Here is a 17,507-nt window from a genome sequence, read left to right on the forward strand (position 1 = left end):
ACTTAGACCTTTCTAAGCAGCAACTGCTGAATCCCAGTGCTGCTCCTGAGAAGCTGAACAGGGTAAGTTATCGGCATTCATGTCTATTCCCTTCTAGATCTCACTTACGTAGACTAAGCTCCTCGGGCAGCAATGGCCTCTCTAGTGAGACACCCTGAAGTGCTAATCAGGCACTGGCCACAAAAGATTCACGTAGCTTTACTTCCTTCTACTGCAGTAAAACAAACAAACAAACAAAGAGAGTAATGGCTGCAGCCTACAGCTTTCATAAGGAAGAAATAACAGACTGCAGCAATATTTTCAAAGCTTTCTCTCTATAAAGTCCTGTTATTCCCTGGGAGGAACAGACTAGCTCTAGCAGGAATCTATCCAAAAATTATAAAGAGTCAACATGGCTTCTGCTTGCTCACCTTCCGATGCAGAAAACTGCTCCTTTTAGTCTGACAGCCACAGGTATTATGAATACAAAAGGCTCTACTGTGCAGTTTCTGCAAACTGGTCAGGAAAGCAGCATTTATTCTCCCTGTAGGTGAAGAGGGTAAAAGCTGGTGTTCCTTCTGCACTAACCTTCCTGTCCAGGAGTGTAACAGGGCCTAACGGTAGGCAGCGGAGATGCTCTGTCCTTGGGAAGATATGAACAGCATCTGTGTCTCAACCAGTCTGGGGGCCTCAGAAGACATTTTTCTGGTGTGCCACATGGAAACACACTTCTAAAGCCCCAACTGAGTTTCATGGCAACTGCAAGATTGACAGAATCTCCATGGTGTTTCTCCATGCAATGGAGAAGCCCTTTAAAATGACAGGATCAATCTGAGATGTGGTCTTCACGTAGAAAGAAAAAGGAATAGTGACAGACAAAGCAGCAATGGTAACACAGCTTCCAAAGTCGCTCAGGTAATCAGATAGATGCTGCAGAGCTGTCACGCACGTACCCTGACAGTCTTTGCTATTGAACAGCAGACACACTGGAGCGGCGTTTGTCTTAGTGCTTCACATGTCGTGGCCCAAGGCACCAGTGTGCTAAATTACTGACATTATTGGGAACTTCCAAGGAGTAGCAAAAAGGAGCAAATAAGGATATAGCCCCATTCAAGAGGAGGTGTTATCTGTTTTTTCTCCAGTTTGCCACATCTGGCTATGCCATAGGAGTCTCAGCAGAGAGCCGAAGGGCAGAATACTCACTGAACCACACAGCAGCTCACATCCACTAAGATACTTTGGGCCTAGCTCACAGAATCACCAAAAATTTGAGAGCTTGCATATTCCTTGCTAAATTTGACCCCTCCTTCTCATTCCTATCACGGGAAACCTCCTTCATATGTCAGACTCACTCCCCGAGTCTGTGAAAAGCTCATATAGTCAGCATGACAGTTACACTCTAGAGAGAGGATTTCTCACGCTAGAGTTTATACCCCAACCCTTCTCACCCCTTCACTTGTACATGGGAAGGGAAGAAACAGATAACAACATACATGAGATTGAACAGATTATTTTCCCTTAAATCCATAACATGAATACATTTTTAAGAAAACTTCATTAAAAAAAATTAGGAAGCATGAACAGTTCTACAACATAAACAGGTGCAAATTCCATTGCCTAGTAACGCGAGGAAAGAGTTCATGTCTGATCAGAAGTGGAAGTCCACAGCCACGTGTTTTAAGGACAGCCTTGTGTTTTAAAGACAGCCTTGATATTAGTGTCTTTACTGTATTAAACTCTTGGTACTTAAATAATAATAATATCTAGACATCACAGAAAAATTATAGGATGATACATAAGCATAAAAGTGCAAGATGTAACTTAAATCAAAGTGCCTACTGGTCAAACTTCAAAGTGTCTACTGGTCAAACTGGTACAAACTATGTTCAGAGATCAAGCATAAACCAAACTGAGAGCAATCAAGGCCCTCTTCCTCTCATTTCCATCAGAAATTGTCACAGGTAACATCATCCCAGTCTGAGGTGACATCAGTTCCAAACGGGTGCACGTGAGAGCTGAGCCCATGTCTTGATGGAAAACTGGTCCTCATTTCCTCTGTGTAATGCCAATTAATCCACAGGCTTTGCTCTGAATATCCGAGCAGAGGGAGAGAGAACAGTAACTTCGATGCCACATTCAAGGGAGGCAGAGTCAGCAGCTCAACAGCAATGTAGCACTTAAGAGCAGGGGGTACAGCAAGCCCTTGTTAGCTCCTCTGGAGTCACATCCCCCAGCTGATTTATTGATTCCAGCCATGAAAGATGACTGCGAGGTTAAGTAACACTGCTCTTCATTGGAATAATGAAAAGATTATCCTCACAAGTCTAGTTTTTCCCTTCCTGTTTGTCTTATTTTACTATTTCAGAGATACAATATCTTTTACAGTATCAGCTCATTATTTTGTTCATTCCCTTTAAAGGTAAATGGAGTTTAAAAGATCTTGTCACCAGAAGGAGGTGGGATGGGGGCAGAGGCAGACCTTTTATTAAACCTTTAAAAAGATTTCTAACTCATTTTGCAAGTGAAAACAACAAAAGCCATAAAACTCTAGCAAAGGAGAGCTGTCACTGAGATTAAGCAGATCCAAACTCCGCCATCCATTTTTCGTACTTCTCCAGGTCTGCAGCCGAAACAGATTTGGAGATTTTCTTCAGAGCCAGCTCAAAGTCCCCCTTGGTAACCGGCATCTGAAGCTCCTCTTTAGAAAGTGCACGAATCTCTTCTGGGGTTAAGCCGTTAATACGTCGTCTCATTGCCATTAAAGAGGCATCCCTGGAAATACAGGACAATGTATGGCAGCTAATTGCTAGCAGCATGTGCTGTAAGCCTATGAATTTTGATTGTATTCTCTTGCTAGAAACCACTGGCAGGAACACTTAAGAGAGCATTTATTTACCACAGAAGATGCAGTTCACATCTTTGTTAGCTTCCATGTTCCCAGATCACTACATTAATTCAACATAAAGAATGCATTGGCACCAAAACCCATTTAAGCATATGGTAAATGTGCAGAGATAATTAAAACTATAAAACTGAAAACCTTTTACAATGATTCATAGAGATGAAATTTTACAACTTCAGTGCAGGAAAGGGCAGGGTGGGAGAGGAACTGCACTCAAGGACTTTTTTTTTTTTTTTTTTTTTTAAAGTAGTCCGGATTTTGCAGCCCCATCCCCTTTGATTTCAACCTTCTCCCCACCGCGTACTCCAAAAGGAGAGTCAGCAAGTGCTCAGAGTGCAGCCCAGCTCTGTTGCTTGCTCGCACATAGCACCTGAATCTGTAAAGGGCAGAGCAGGAGGCATCAGACACTAGTGGCACGTGGCCCGGCAGGGCTGAGGCCATCGGTGCCTGTGGCACCTTCACGCTCTACCTGCTCCAACTCCTCCCCAGCTTTGATGCTGCCAGCGTCGCCCACTGGCATGGAGAACACTGCTCATTTCTCACACCATGGCCCACATGCAGTCTGAAATTACATTTTCTCTTTCCCCAGGCATTTCCCAGCAAGGGATAACACAGGCCTCAGGGAGAACAGGTAATTTAACTACTGCACCGCGTGACACACACCAAGTTTTCAAAACCATGAAGTCATTTGACAATTTCAGCAAAGCAGCAGGGGAAGAAAAAAAAAATCCAAGTCACGTTGTTAAAGGATCAGTTTTTCTTGGCAGGGATCCTAATGTTGTAAGAGATGTAGACTTCCTACCGGTAAATTTTTTTAAATACCTTTCCTCCAACAGAAAAGCCTCATTTGTCAAAAAATGAAACAAATCGTGGGAACAGGATGGAAATAAATTCAATACTAATGCTATAAACTATCTGTATCACCTTTGCACGTAGAAGATTCAGGCTGCACCAAGACCATGCTGCACTGGGGGCTGTCCAAACAAACAGCGTATAGAAGCCCCGAAGAAGTATTCTGTGAAAGGTTCCTTTGCATCACAACTTCTAGCTCTTAAACTCATGGGGTTTAAAAAAAAAAAAATAAATAAAAATCCAAACCTGTTTTGCACTACATTAAAAAATATTCATTAAATGCAGACAACGGTAAACACGAGATATGCTCAGACGATTTTTTTCTCTTCAGAGCCAGGAAAGATTAACCACATGTCACACAGAGACTCCATGGTCTTTAGACTGCTCCACATGACAGTAACGCATGGTTCCAGTAAATAGATTTGGGCCTCAAATGCAGTCACTGTTAGCGTGGCTTCAGCTGCAGGGGGTATTGCCTTTTATCACATAATGTAAATGATGACTTCCCATGCAGTTTTATTGGCAAACTAAGGTGGATGAGATACCTGCAAACATTAGTGATGTCAGCACCAGAATAGCCTTCAATCTTCTCAGCAATTTCTTCAAGGCTGATATCAGGATCCAGTTCTACTTCCCGAAGATTAATCTTAAGTAGTTCTGCTCTGCCTTTTGCTACAACATAAAAATAATTGTTTGAAGACTTGCAAGAGTAACATTAAAAAAAGACATAAACACAACTTAGATTTTTCAGTGAAAAGTACCAACAAAAGGGCTTAATACAAGAAAAGAGACAGAACGAAACATAGTAAAGTGTGCAATCAAATGCAATAAAGTATATGGTTAAAAGTAGTATATTAAAACAGCATACTCTTGAGACATTTTCCAAAGTCATACATCATTAAAAATGTCTGTTATGTCTCAGGTGACAAAGCATTTGGTCACATACTACCCAAGGGCACAAAAGCACAATCCTACAAATGTCTGCTTCTTCTCATACCCCTTTGGATTCACTCGCTGTTCAAGTGTTTGATTGCATATTATTCACAGTTTCATTAGAACCACAATGAGGATTCTATTAACAGAGCTTCAGACAGCACAAACCCCTTAACAATAGGCTGAACTTTAAGCATATGTTTAAGCACTTTACCCAGTTGGGACCCAAGAAAGCTGCTGAAGCCTGATAGAAAACAGATACATTAATACAGTAAACATATTAATGTATTTACAATACAAATGTCCGGGTATCCCACTTTCAGACCTAGATGCAGCGTGCACACAGTGATAACCAGCTGTGTAAATGAGCACTTATGCAGCCAATTAACCATTCTTCTTGTAGAGAGCATGTGTATGTGTGCATTTGGGTACATATGTTAAGCAGCCTAGGCTTGTAACAGGGAATTCACATTTGACAGCTTAGGTTTCGGTGTTACTCTGCACAAGAGTGGTGAAGAAGAGGACAAATGCTTTCTGGGCTTTTACTGCACAGAAAAAATATACCAGCTGTCATGGTTTCAGCTGGGATACGCTTGACTTTCTTACTAGCAGCCAGTATAGTGCTAGGTTTTGGATTTGGGATGAGAATGGTGTTGACAGCACGCTGGTGTTTTCGGTTGTTGCTGAGCAGTCAAGGGCATTGCTGCTCCTCATACCATCCTGCCAGCAACTGGGCTGGGAGTGCACAAAAAGCTGAGAGGGGACACAGCTGGGACAGCTGACCCCAAATGACCACAGGGATATTCCATGCCATATGATGCCATGCTCAGTATATAAAGCTGGCGGAAGAAGAAGGAAAGGGGGGGACGTTCGGAGTTAAGGCATTCATCTTCCCAAGTAACCACTACACGTGATGGAGCCCTGCTTTCCTGGAGATGGCTCAACACCTGCCTGCCAATGGAAAGTAGTGAATGAATAGTAGTCTTGCTTTGCTTTCATGCGTCGCTTCTGCTTTACTTATTAAACTTTCTTTATCTCAGCCCATGAGTTTTCTCACTTTTACTCTTCTGATTGTTTCCCCCATCCCACTGGGGGGAAGTGAGTGAGCAGCTGCGTGGTGCTTAGTTGCCAGCTGGGGTTAAACCACGACACCAGCTCAGCATCTTTATTTCCACAGTGACCAATTTTTATGACCTAGAAAAGAGGACAACCACAACAGAAGAAGTAGCAGTAGGAAAGGCTAAAAGTCTTAAGGAAATGGGCACAAGTTGGAACATAGGAAGTTCCGTTCCAACACACGGAAAAACTTCTTTACGGTTCGGGTGACAGAGCACTGGCACAGGCTGCCCAGGGAGGTTGTGGAGTCCCCTTCTCTGGAGATTTTCAAGACCTGCCTGGATGCAGTCCTGAATAATGTGCTCTGGGCAATCCTGCTTTAGCAGGGGAGTTGGACTAGATGATCTCTAGAGGTCCCTTCCAACTCCGAAAATTCTGTGATTCAGTGAAATGTCCACACATATTTTATTTATTGATGTCCCTAATGAAAAAAAGGAGGGAAGGGAAATATAAAAATATTAGAAAGCTTGTCTAAAGCTGCTGGCTTTGTGGGCTTTGCACAACTGTCAAGAATACAGAGTTATCAATCATACACAACTGGCACTGGCTATAAAATGGGGATTTATTATTTACAGAGCACAATGTACATGTGGCATACCTGCAGAGAGCATCCTGTATCAGAGAACATTCTTCTAATCTTTGCTATGAAGATAAGCAAGTCCTTGCAGTATTTTGAAAATGAAACATGGCAGAATATATACATGCATCAACTTCCACAATATACAGGTGTATATATGACATATAACTTTTTCAATTAAAATGCCTGACCACATCAAATCAAACAGCACACTTATAAATGCATCATTTAGACTCGCCCAGAACAGTTCAACATTCTTATTTACAGAATAGATGCAACAGAATATAAGATTGGAAATAAAACTGGAGCACATCTTGTATGTTGTCCAGGGTGTAATACACCGTGTCAAAAAACAATCTGGTTTAATTAGAAACAGGAGCAAGAGCTGATAGGATTTTAAACTAATTGGTCATAAAGACAGGCATCCTGTTAGAAGCTGTTATTGCCTGTAAGCTGCAAAGACAAGCTGTAGAACTATTAAGTGTCCTTATACCAGCTAAACTCAATCACAATTGCTGTCACCATGAACACGCATCTTGTTATCTTGAGTGCTCATGCAGGGAGATGAGGCATCCACTGTACCAAGAAGAAACGAAGCTATGCAAACTTCAAGTGATAGGAATCTCAAAATTAATAGGACAGGTGAATGACAGCTAGGGAAGACAATACAAGCCGAGACGTCTTAGGGCAGGAAAGCAATCAGCCTGCTGCATTCTGAGTGACTCGAAGCACAGTCATAAAGGCGAGCAAGCGGTGATTTACTATGAACTAAGCCTGTAAGTGAAAATTCATGGATCCACTTCTTTGCATTTGTCTGCAAGGGCACGGAGTGCATTTGCAGTATTTCTGAACATGTCCAAAGGCTGCCTTTGATGATCACTCAAGGATTGACTGTTAAACATTTAAAATAATTCCAGGCTCATTAAAACTAACTCTCTTTCAAAATGCAAGAACCCATCAATGGGCTTGCAATGAAATGCCGCAGCTCTTTGTTTTTAAGCCCCCAAGCAAATAGCATTTTTTTTTTCTTTCTCTCACTCTCTTTAAAAATAAAGCGACCCAGCCGAATGATTAACCCCTGAATCTCACTGCGCATCACAAAAACATTAAGATTCCTTCCAAACCCAACAGTCCTGAAGTAGTCCTAAGCTCGTCTTACAAAGGCCGTTTTAAAGGAAAATGCTCATAGCAAACATACCTGTGGGCAAAGGTATATAAATCCTCTTCTCCAGTCTCCGTCGGAGAGCTTCATCGATATCCCAGGGAAAATTTGTAGCTGCTAATACCATAACCATCTTGGAAGGGTCATCATTTTCCAGGGCACCACCTACCCCTGCAAGCACAACAGTTTACAGCAATTTCGCTCCACAGCTCTTATTGATCTAGATGCTTGCTAACAAACACTACACAGACACACATTGTAAAAGCCTGGACAAGCTAAGCAACAGCTCTATATAGTCCTAGTGCCCCCTGCCAAAATTCCTATAGCTTAGGTTCAAGAAGACCATCATTGTCACAAAGAGAGGGACAGTTTGTTCTTTTGCTGAGTAAGGGGAGGGCTTCCTTTGACAGTGCTAATAACAGTCATATGTGAGTGTGGCCCTACTAGTCCCACCGAAAGTGCTATCTCTGTCAAATCAGGCCATAGATGAAATAGAATCACTCCTTGGCCGCCCAAATAAGGACTACAAAGAAATTATCACCTTGGGGCAAAAAGTTGCCTACCCCGAGTTTACCACAATGAACCTGCGCATTTGAGGACATTATAAATAGTAGTATAAACAGCAACTGCAATACAGAGGCAATTATCGAACCACTATGCCATACAGTATTCCTTTGATGATCATCCTTGTTATGTGCACCTGCACAGAACAGGTACTAAATTTGACTAAAAGGTTAATATTAGCTGCCACCACAGAATACAGCAAAATCAGATCGATGTCACAATGAGGTCCCCAAGCTGCAGACTCTAGCAAAGGGGAGAAATTTGTTTAAGTTGCATCTAAATTAAAGACCTGCACAATCTCCATTATCTGCTTCTCCTAGAGTCTGTACCTCTTAAATATGAGTTTTCAATTTACCATCAAAATGGCCATTTTAGAAAAAAATAAAGAACACCCTTTTCAGTCACCTGCCTTCAAACACACCAAAAATACCCTGCTCTCAAGTTCTGCCTTATCCTTCCCCAACCCATGAAGCCAGGTTTTCCAAACTGCTCAAGTTCTTACATTCCCACCTGCAAAGAAACAGCACCCCAGCCCCAAACTCGGATCTAAACACTTGTTACCGTCCATTTGCACAAGCAGCTCTGACTTGACTCTGCGACTCGCCTCGTGTTCGTCAGACGTGCCTCTGCGGCTACAGATGGAATCTATCTCATCAATGAAGATTGTTGTTGGAGCATAAAACCTCGCCTTTATTCAAATGAAAACATTAAGGATTCAGCAGCAAGCACGGGCCCTCATCAGACCCCGACCCAGTCCCACTAGACATGCTACATACATATCTCCCCTGCCTGTCATGAGAAAATAATTCAAGATCTTGATTTACAAACTGTCTGGCATATGCTGAAGTTTATACACTTTAAATTTTACTCCTTGACTCAGGGGTCTTTCAGTGCCAGTTGGTTTTCCTCAGTAACTAGTCTTGCAAAGGGGAAAAGGAACACAATCAAAACACAGGCAGCTTTCATGTCCAGGTTTTTGTGCTGGTGGGGGATAAGCATAGGGGACAGAAAGGAGCTCAGCCTATCTCAAGAGAGACAGGTTTTAACTGAGAGTATGGTAGAAGTGCAATAAGGGTCCCAAAGAGGTGAATGAGTCTTCTGTATAGGTCCACATGGGCACGTCCTTCACGTACCCCATATGATGGACCGCACCCACAACTTCACTGAAAGGCTTGCATCCATCATTCAGAACAGAAACAGAACTAAAACACGTATTGCTTCTAGAATAACAGTTCCAAATCCCTTCCAATTTCAAATCTACTTCCTTTGGGCTTCTTAGCCCATAACCAAATAAGAACTGAATTTCTGTCAAGGTCACGACTCTGCGTTTAGTATGGAAAATGCTATCCTAAACATGGGCGATGAACCATTTACTTCTTAATCCTCAAAAACATACCAGAAAAGGATGGAAACACAGAGATTGTGGTTTTTCTAACTGGTTGAGGGGGTGTCAGTTCAATGAACTCCATGCTTCCAACATACTACTGGAGGGGCAGGAAACCAAGAGGGATGTCCTTTCTCACCTTAGTGATCCCCAGATCACGTCATTGAGGACGTACCATTTCAAACAAGAGGCGGACCAGCTTCTCAGACTCGCCCCTGTATTTAGATGTCAGGGTAGAGGAAGACACATTGAAGAATGTTGTTCCACATTCTGTAGCTACAGCTTTTGCAAGCATTGTTTTGCCAGTGCCAGGAGGACCAACCATCAGCACACCCTGAAAGGTGAAAACAAAGGTATTGAACAACAAATAAAGAAACTTTGCAATTGATACTCCGTACTACATCTCAACATGATCCAAGATCTGTATTTCAATTATTTAATAACATAATCGTCATCAGAATCTTGCTTTCGAGAACAGCGTGGAAGTGTTCTGCAATTTCTTCTTACCACTCCACTGGAGTCTGAATCACAAAAGCCATTAACTGTTGCTGCACCTATCGCCTGGGAAGCGGACAACAGATTTACAGTCTTGCTGTGAATCAGACAGAGCCTGGACTTGAACTTAGGCCTTTCCCAACTCACGAGGGGCTGCACAGGCAGATGAAGACAGTGAATTCTTCTTTTTGGAACAAAGGCCCGTTCATGAAGAAAGCTTCACGGAAACCAAAATACTTTTGCAGAAAGTTGTGTTCCCTCAGTAGAGCATTTTTCTGTAGAAGAACATTTTGCCAAAAAATCCTGATGATGTGTATGTATGAATCTGGTTGATTTTCACATTCAAGTATGCATGAGAGCATTCACTAGATACAACGGTTTGCCATACTGTTTAATTTCTCCATCTCAGTACTTCTGTGGCCATACTGCTGCATCTTAGCAATTCCTGGATGAAACACCATCCTCACCATACTGTTGGATGGCACAAGAGCACTGCTATTTCTATTTTACAGATAAGCAACTGTGGCTTATGTGGATTATCGCTCAGTCCCACAAAAGCCTAATATGAACCTCAGTGATTATTCAGAAAGCTTTAAACTAGAAAACTGAAAGAAAATTGTGAAGTCCCACATTGGCATCTACATCATCAGACTGTCTTTCCATCTGTGGTTTATCTGAAAGATCGAGTAAGGAGCACACATCTCTGCAGCTCAGCACATTTACCCATCATTACGCAAGCAGGTTTTTAGCTAGACACACAGCGCTCTCAGGACCCATATTAAGACTGTAGCACTGAGACTGGTTAATCACTCTTGATAATATTTTTAAATACAGTTATCTTTATGGATAGTCTTTCCAACCCTTTCAGCAGCAGTGCTGGAGAGGGACAACACTGTTCCAGGCCTGCAAAGCACTAGAATAGAACACTGTGATTTTAAGCATGGCACTACAAAAATATAGTGCTCAAGCAGCTTGGGTTTTTTTTTTCCCTCCCAACTGCAAGATCTTATTACATGCTAACATGAGTTTCCTAAAGTTAAGCTGTACTGTGTTGCAAGGGTAATCAAATTAGCTAGAATTAGAATTGCACGTCATAATGTGCTTTGCAATTAATAACTTACATAAAATGCCACAGCAATAAAGTATCTGTTAAATGCAAGCCACATAGTAAATTAGATTTCATCTGTTCCTCACAGAAATTTACTTCAAAAAGCCCAAAGAATGACATGGAAGAGATCTATAAAAACAAATCAACCGGGAATGCAATTATTCAAAAATGTACTATTCAAAAGCAATAGCCTCTCTGTACTCCATTTTCCATTAACTCTTAATACCTTTATTGCCATTTAACACTTAGCTAATGCAAGCTCAACATACATTCATCGGTAAATTAAGTTAGAAACACTCACACACCATCCATAGAGCTAACAGTCCAATGTCACTCCTCAGGCTGCCCAAGGTCTCCTAAGCTCCAGAGCAGCAAGCATAAAAAGTAAATAGACTCTTTTTCTCCCCATGAACGTTCAGATATACACTGTGATTTGAATTGCCGCATAGTCATACTGATACTATAATAACATTGTGAGTACAACCCTGGAGTAACTGGGTGAAAATTACTCCGCCTGTGATATGGAGGTCAGAGATGACTTACTGTTCTCTCTGAGTTACAAATGTGTTTATTTAGTATTTTAAAACAAGCTTCACCTCAATTCAAACCACGCTTGACCCCTACATTTGACAAACAGTGTTTACTGCAGGACCTGGTGATACAAGGGACTAACGTCAGTTTTTGGATATCGCTTTGGTCCTCCATTATTACGGAAGGCCAAATTCTGACTTCAGCTACACATACCACTCACTGCCAAAACTGAAGTCCATTGCTTTGCACTTCCTCTGTAACTATTACAGTGAGCATTATCTAGCACATGATACTGGTGGCATTACGTATGTGCGTAACACAGGTGCAAAGCAGCGATATCAGGTGTAAACCCAGGGGAAAACCAAGCTCTCCGGGGATAAAGACGATAGAAATATCAGTAAAAAAAAAAAAAAAAAAAGAACTTGAGTTCTCAGCAAAACAAGATGTGCATGGTTTCAAACAGAAACACATAGGATCAAATTGCTCTTTCTCTCTGCCAACTAGAAGGCTGCCACTTACTCACTAGTTAAAATCCTTGACAAACACAAAGACTTCTCTATTCTTCCTCTAAGGCTCTGTTAATCCAAAGTATTCCAATAAGAAGCTGAAATGCACCGCAGGGAGTAAGTGTTTTGATGAAATCACTGCAGGGTTACTTCTTGTTGTTGTAACAATCACTAGAAGAGCAGTGGGAAGCACAGCGAGCAACTGGGCCTTCTTGGCACAAAACAATTCAGAGAAAAAGAAAGAGCAAGCCTGTGGACACTCAGAAACCCGTGTCTGCAACCACACAGCACCTGTGTTGAATCAGGGAAGACAGCTGGCTCCCTCATACGAGGCACTGTCCTCTGAATGCAGGCACAAACTGTGAGGGCTGTCTTGGGAATTGTTCTCAGGAGAGTCTGAACATCCAAAAACAGATTTGGCTGCCTCTTCCCTGAATTATTGTCCTGAATGCCTAGGCTCAACAAATGCCTGCTGCTACAACTGATTACTGCAAGAAACAGTCTTCCCTTCAAAACTTCTCATCCTTGTAGCACAGTCAGAGGTCAACAGTAGGGAAAATACATGCTGTTTTGTGTGAAAAATAAATTCAGAAGAGTTACAGCTTCACAAGTCACCAGGGAAAAGGCTAACAATGAAGACTCTTCATGGACTCGTCAGAAATCAATTTGCATTTCAGACTGAAGAGAGGAAATAATCTTAGCATTTTTTTCCATGTCTACAACCACCTAGTTTTCAGAGGTGACACTGCTCAGTAGGAAAAGATAATCTCATGCAAAGAGATGGAGACTGTAACTCTTTAAAAAAAGACCGGGTTGTTGTTTCTTTATCCACTGCCACTATACTTGGAGACAGGGCCAGTGGCACGCTTCATCTTCCCTGCAGTCTGCTGAGATACCTGCCTTAAAGACAGATGGCCACTACATCCTCTAGGCATGTTAATAGCTGAAAAAAAGCATAGCAGCTCTTCACTCCCTTATAAGTTTTTGAAAGTGGACAGATGGGGCCCCTGTAGTCTATAATATGGGTATGGATCAACTTGCTCTATGCCAAGAGGAAAAGAGAGAGATTCAGCTGTTCAAAAGACACTAAAATCTCACCCTACACTTGTAATGCATGATATCTAGGCCCTGTCCAAACTGATAGCTTGGTTAACCTTAAGGTTAACCTCAAGCCCAATGGTACTGACCACAAGTACGCTAAACTCCAAAGGCCATATAGCCTGGGGCTAGGTTTGGGCTGACTATAGGTTTGTGCCGACCCCCCTGCAACTCACTAAAACCTCCATGAACAGCCCTCAAGCAGCGATCTCCCAGCTCCTGCCATCAGCTCCCACTCTTTCTGACTTCCCTTCTTTACTGTCTGTAGACAAAAGCCCCAAGAATGACAAGTCTTCCACTCATTAGTTCCCTCAGGGCTTTGTTTCATAAATAAGCAGAACAACGGGGATCTAGGACTGGCTCAGGCTGGAGGCGGACAGCTCTGAGGGTCAGACCTAAATATAAGCCAGAGAAGTACAAGGACCAAGCAGGAAAAGAGAGGGCCAGCGTTAGTAACACAAGATCTGACATATGCTGCTGCACCAGTGTACCAAACCACAGAAACTAATCATGTACACAGCATCCCCTACACATGCCATTGCCGTGCAGACTCAGAATAACAGACAATTTGCAACAGTCTCTTTTCCCCAGTAATCCTTCTCAGTAAGCAGAAAACCCTTGTGTTGTGACTAGTTATTCCCAAAACAAGTGTCAATCCATCCCACAACAAAAGAAAGATAATTTTATTTTCTGTTTGCAGAAACACACAGCAACCTCCCCCATCCTTTTCCTTTTTAGCTCTAAGCAAAGCCCACACTGGGCTCGCCTCTGGTCCATCAGCCAGGCCAGCTCAGTCCTGTATCCTTCCTGCTACCCCACTTGCAGCTTGTTCTCCCACTTTGAATTTCTCCCACTCCATCCGTAACTATGCCTGGTTGCAAGCGTAAGAAGCTAAATCATCACAAAGCAAAATCACCACTCAGATTAGCCCCCTCTCTCCTTACTTCCTTGCACTATCCAGTCTGCAGGTTGCAGTCTGAGTGAGAGATAGTTGGCACATGCAGAAGAAAAGTCCAAGGACTGCTTTCCTCCGTGAAGTGTTGAAGGGTGGCCACCATAACCACAAGCAGAGCTGTCTGTTAAGCATTTCTGCTTCTGTCAATATACCCTATATGCTTGCTCACATCTACAGGCTGACATATAGAAAGTACTATAAAGTGAACAAGCTATGACTGAGTAAATACAAAACAATTATTATTTACTGTAAAGTCTGCATACATGTCCAGCTCTATCTTTCACTGCATTTTACGTAAATCATTATGAGAGCATTTCATGAGCAAATTCCTGATCTTTGCCTTTTTAGCTTTCTGCTACGGGCATCCACATACATTACAGCAGCAGACATACATAACTACAGCTTGTGATTTACTCAAACACCAAATAAATTCCCACCTTCCAAGGTCTTCTGATCCCTTTGAAAAAATCAGGCATCCACATCGGAAGAACGACAGCTTCTCTTAACAATTTCTTGGCTTCTTCCAAATCCGCTATGTCATCCCTGTGCAAGATGAAGAAACCTGTATAAGATTCCCATACAACAATATTTCTTCTATTTTTATATAAGAAAAATGAAAAAGCTTTTCACTTAGTACCATCCCTTTTAGCATGCCAGTATATGCCTCAAGAGACCACTCCTATAATCCTGTGACCTAAAATTGAATCTACTTTTGGAAGGTAGGGAAAAAATTATTTTCAACTGAAGCTACACAGAGCTGCTTAATTAAAAATTGTTTTGGACAATGTGAACACCAAAGCAGTATCTTTAAAGTTCTCTGGAGTGTACTTTCATTTCAGCAGTACCTATAATGGATGTACTGCATGTAATATCAGTTAGCAACAAAAGCTTAACTGTAATCAAATTAATAAACTGTTAAAATTAAAAGATCTTCTTTTGCTTATCTGTAGAAGATTATCATGGCTCCTTGTTTTAAGAGTTAGAAGAAGGATAATTTCTTTCCTTCTCCACACTAGCAAAAACACTTGGATTGAGAAAGTCCTCATACCAATGAATGCTTGGATTCCTTGATACAATGTCCCTTTCAAGAGCTTCAACCAAGTCTTTGTCGTAACCCGCTCCATCAAATTTTGGAATTTCCCCATCACCAACTTCCTGGGTTATTTTCTTCCCCTAGAAGTAAAAGTTATACAGGCTCATAAGGACATTACCTTTTCAACATATCCTTTACTAGCAATATAGAGCAATATTGTTTGGTTCACCTCTGTAGAAGCCACAAGAAGGTATCAAGCTTTAACACAGCTATCTCAGCACCACAATGGCCAGCAAAACCAATGTGTTCACACCCTACACTCCACAGAGTCCCCAAACACCTGTGGTTGCTTCCACCACAACAGCACCATCCTTCCTTCATAGATGCAGAGCACAGTGATAAAACCCCAACGGAGCTCATTACATATCACAGCTGGTTGGTTGGTTGGTTTTAAAGCAAACCAGATTCTCTTAATAGTGCTAAAGCATGCTTTAGACAACTGACACTACAAAGATGGGCTACAAAGATGATCAAGGGAATGGAGCACCCCTCTTATGAGGAAAGGCTGAGACCTGGGTCTGTCTAGCCTGGAGAAGAGAGACAGAGGGGATCTCATCAATGTGTATAAATATCTAAAGGGCGGGTGTCAAGGGGATGGGACCAGACTCTTTCAGTGATGCCCAGCGACAGGACAAGGGGCAACAGGCATAAATTGGAACACAGAAAATGGAACATGAGGAAAAACTTCTTTACTTGGAGGGCGGCAGAGCACTGGCACAGGCTCCCCAGAGAGGTTGTGGAGTCTCCTTCTCTGGAGATATTCAAAACCCGCCTGGATGCATTCCTGTCCAACCTGCTGTAGGTGAACCTGCTTTGGCAGCGGGGGTGGACTAGATGATCTCTGAAGGTCCCTTCCAACCCCTACCAGTCTGTGATTCTGTGACACACTTCCTGGCCAGCCAAAGGCACAAATGCAGAAACAGCCTCACAAAGCAGGCTGTGTCATGACTTAATGCTACATTAACTCCCGGCTGAAGACCAGAGCATCCAAAGAGTATGTTGGTGATGCTACACCTGCCACACTACCTACCAGAGCTAAACAGCTGGCACCCCATCATCACTGAAAAGGAACACAAAAGCTGTTACACACACTGTCTTTGACGGAGGAAAATCAGGAAGGTTCTCTCCCCTTGTTTAATTAAAGCCTTCCTGCCCATCAATTTCTCCTTTCCTCAACTGCAAACAATCTATTTCCTTCCTACCACTCACAGGCCAGCTCCATAAACAGTTAAAATGCTTTTAAAAGGTCATATTTATTTAAGGGCTGTACTGAAAGCTCCCAAGTCACCCTGGCTTCTTTGAACAGTAATTTCTGCAGCATGCCGATGCTCATTCAGCGACCAAGCCACACACTGCCTCTGCCCTAAATGGCCCAAAGTTTCTGGTTAATGCTTCCACAGTACTGTTAAGCTTACGGGGGTGAAGTAACATTTTCCCTTTGAAGGATCAGCGCTCACGCTCCTCCTCTCCCACTTCAGAAGGAAACCGCTTCCCCTCCCAGCTCAACAGCAGCTTTCGGCGGTGCCTGAAAAGCAGCTGCGCTGTTTTAACGAAGGAGGCTGTGTAGGGAGCTACTTGAGGACTCTTAACTCAGCTTCTAAACACTATCAGCAGCAAGTTAGAGAATCCCAGCTGGCTGGACAAAAGCAGCCTAGGCAAAGTTGGGCTGAGAGGCAGCTGAAGACACACAAATAACCTCGCAGTGGAAAAAGAAAAAGGTAGCGATTCCACCCCTCCCAGTTGCCGTTTGCCCACGAGGCCTGTGAGGGAGCAGTTTATCTTCCCACTATTTTTATTGCTTGCTTCCAAGTGAACTCTGCGTTGTTTAGTACTCCCAGATCAGGTTTTTTTTGCAATGGAAATAAAGCTGAAAGTTGTGTTTAGACAAAAGGCTGGTGTCAAAAATGTAAGAGTCTGGCGTAAAAGGGAAATGGAGAAAAAAAAGCCCTGTAGAGATTGGAAGATACCAGAAGAGAGAAAACAGAATCGAAATGTAACTAAAAAACCAAAGAAGGTTAAAAAAAATGACAATGAAATGAAAGGTATTTGCAGTCTTTGTTACACACTTCTCTCCTATCCCTCTGCAATGGACTGGTTTGCCTCGTGGAAGAATTCTGCACATCTCAAAACAAATGGGATGTTTTGGGTTTATTTTTGGGGGGGGTGAAAGCGAGTGAAGGCAGGCTTTACCGAGCAGAAGCCGAAGCGGATGGCTGCAGCGCACGGCGGCGGAGGCTGAAGCGGCGGCTGAA

At 42.5% G+C, this 17,507-nt stretch overlaps 1 protein-coding gene across 1 annotated transcript in view; it reads right to left on the bottom strand.

The window, feature by feature from the left end:
- Nucleotides 1-2,356: 2,356 nt before the first annotated feature.
- KATNAL1 (katanin p60 subunit A-like 1) overlaps nucleotides 2,357-17,507 on the bottom strand; it is a 34,242-nt gene continuing 19,091 nt past the window's right edge. The window contains exons 4-10 of the mRNA XM_009882834.1: nucleotides 15,211-15,335; nucleotides 14,600-14,705; nucleotides 9,645-9,803; nucleotides 8,647-8,773; nucleotides 7,558-7,692; nucleotides 4,279-4,405; nucleotides 2,357-2,751 (exon numbers count right to left, since the gene is read on the bottom strand). Coding sequence (XP_009881136.1) covers nucleotides 2,553-2,751; nucleotides 4,279-4,405; nucleotides 7,558-7,692; nucleotides 8,647-8,773; nucleotides 9,645-9,803; nucleotides 14,600-14,705; nucleotides 15,211-15,335 — 978 coding nt within the window. The 3' untranslated portion in view covers nucleotides 2,357-2,552. The remainder of the gene's footprint in view (nucleotides 2,752-4,278; nucleotides 4,406-7,557; nucleotides 7,693-8,646; nucleotides 8,774-9,644; nucleotides 9,804-14,599; nucleotides 14,706-15,210; nucleotides 15,336-17,507) is intronic.

The sequence above is a fragment of the Charadrius vociferus genome, unplaced genomic scaffold (assembly GCF_000708025.1).
Source record: "Charadrius vociferus isolate BGI_N301 unplaced genomic scaffold, ASM70802v2 scaffold93, whole genome shotgun sequence".
Taxonomy (NCBI): domain Eukaryota; kingdom Metazoa; phylum Chordata; class Aves; order Charadriiformes; family Charadriidae; genus Charadrius; species Charadrius vociferus.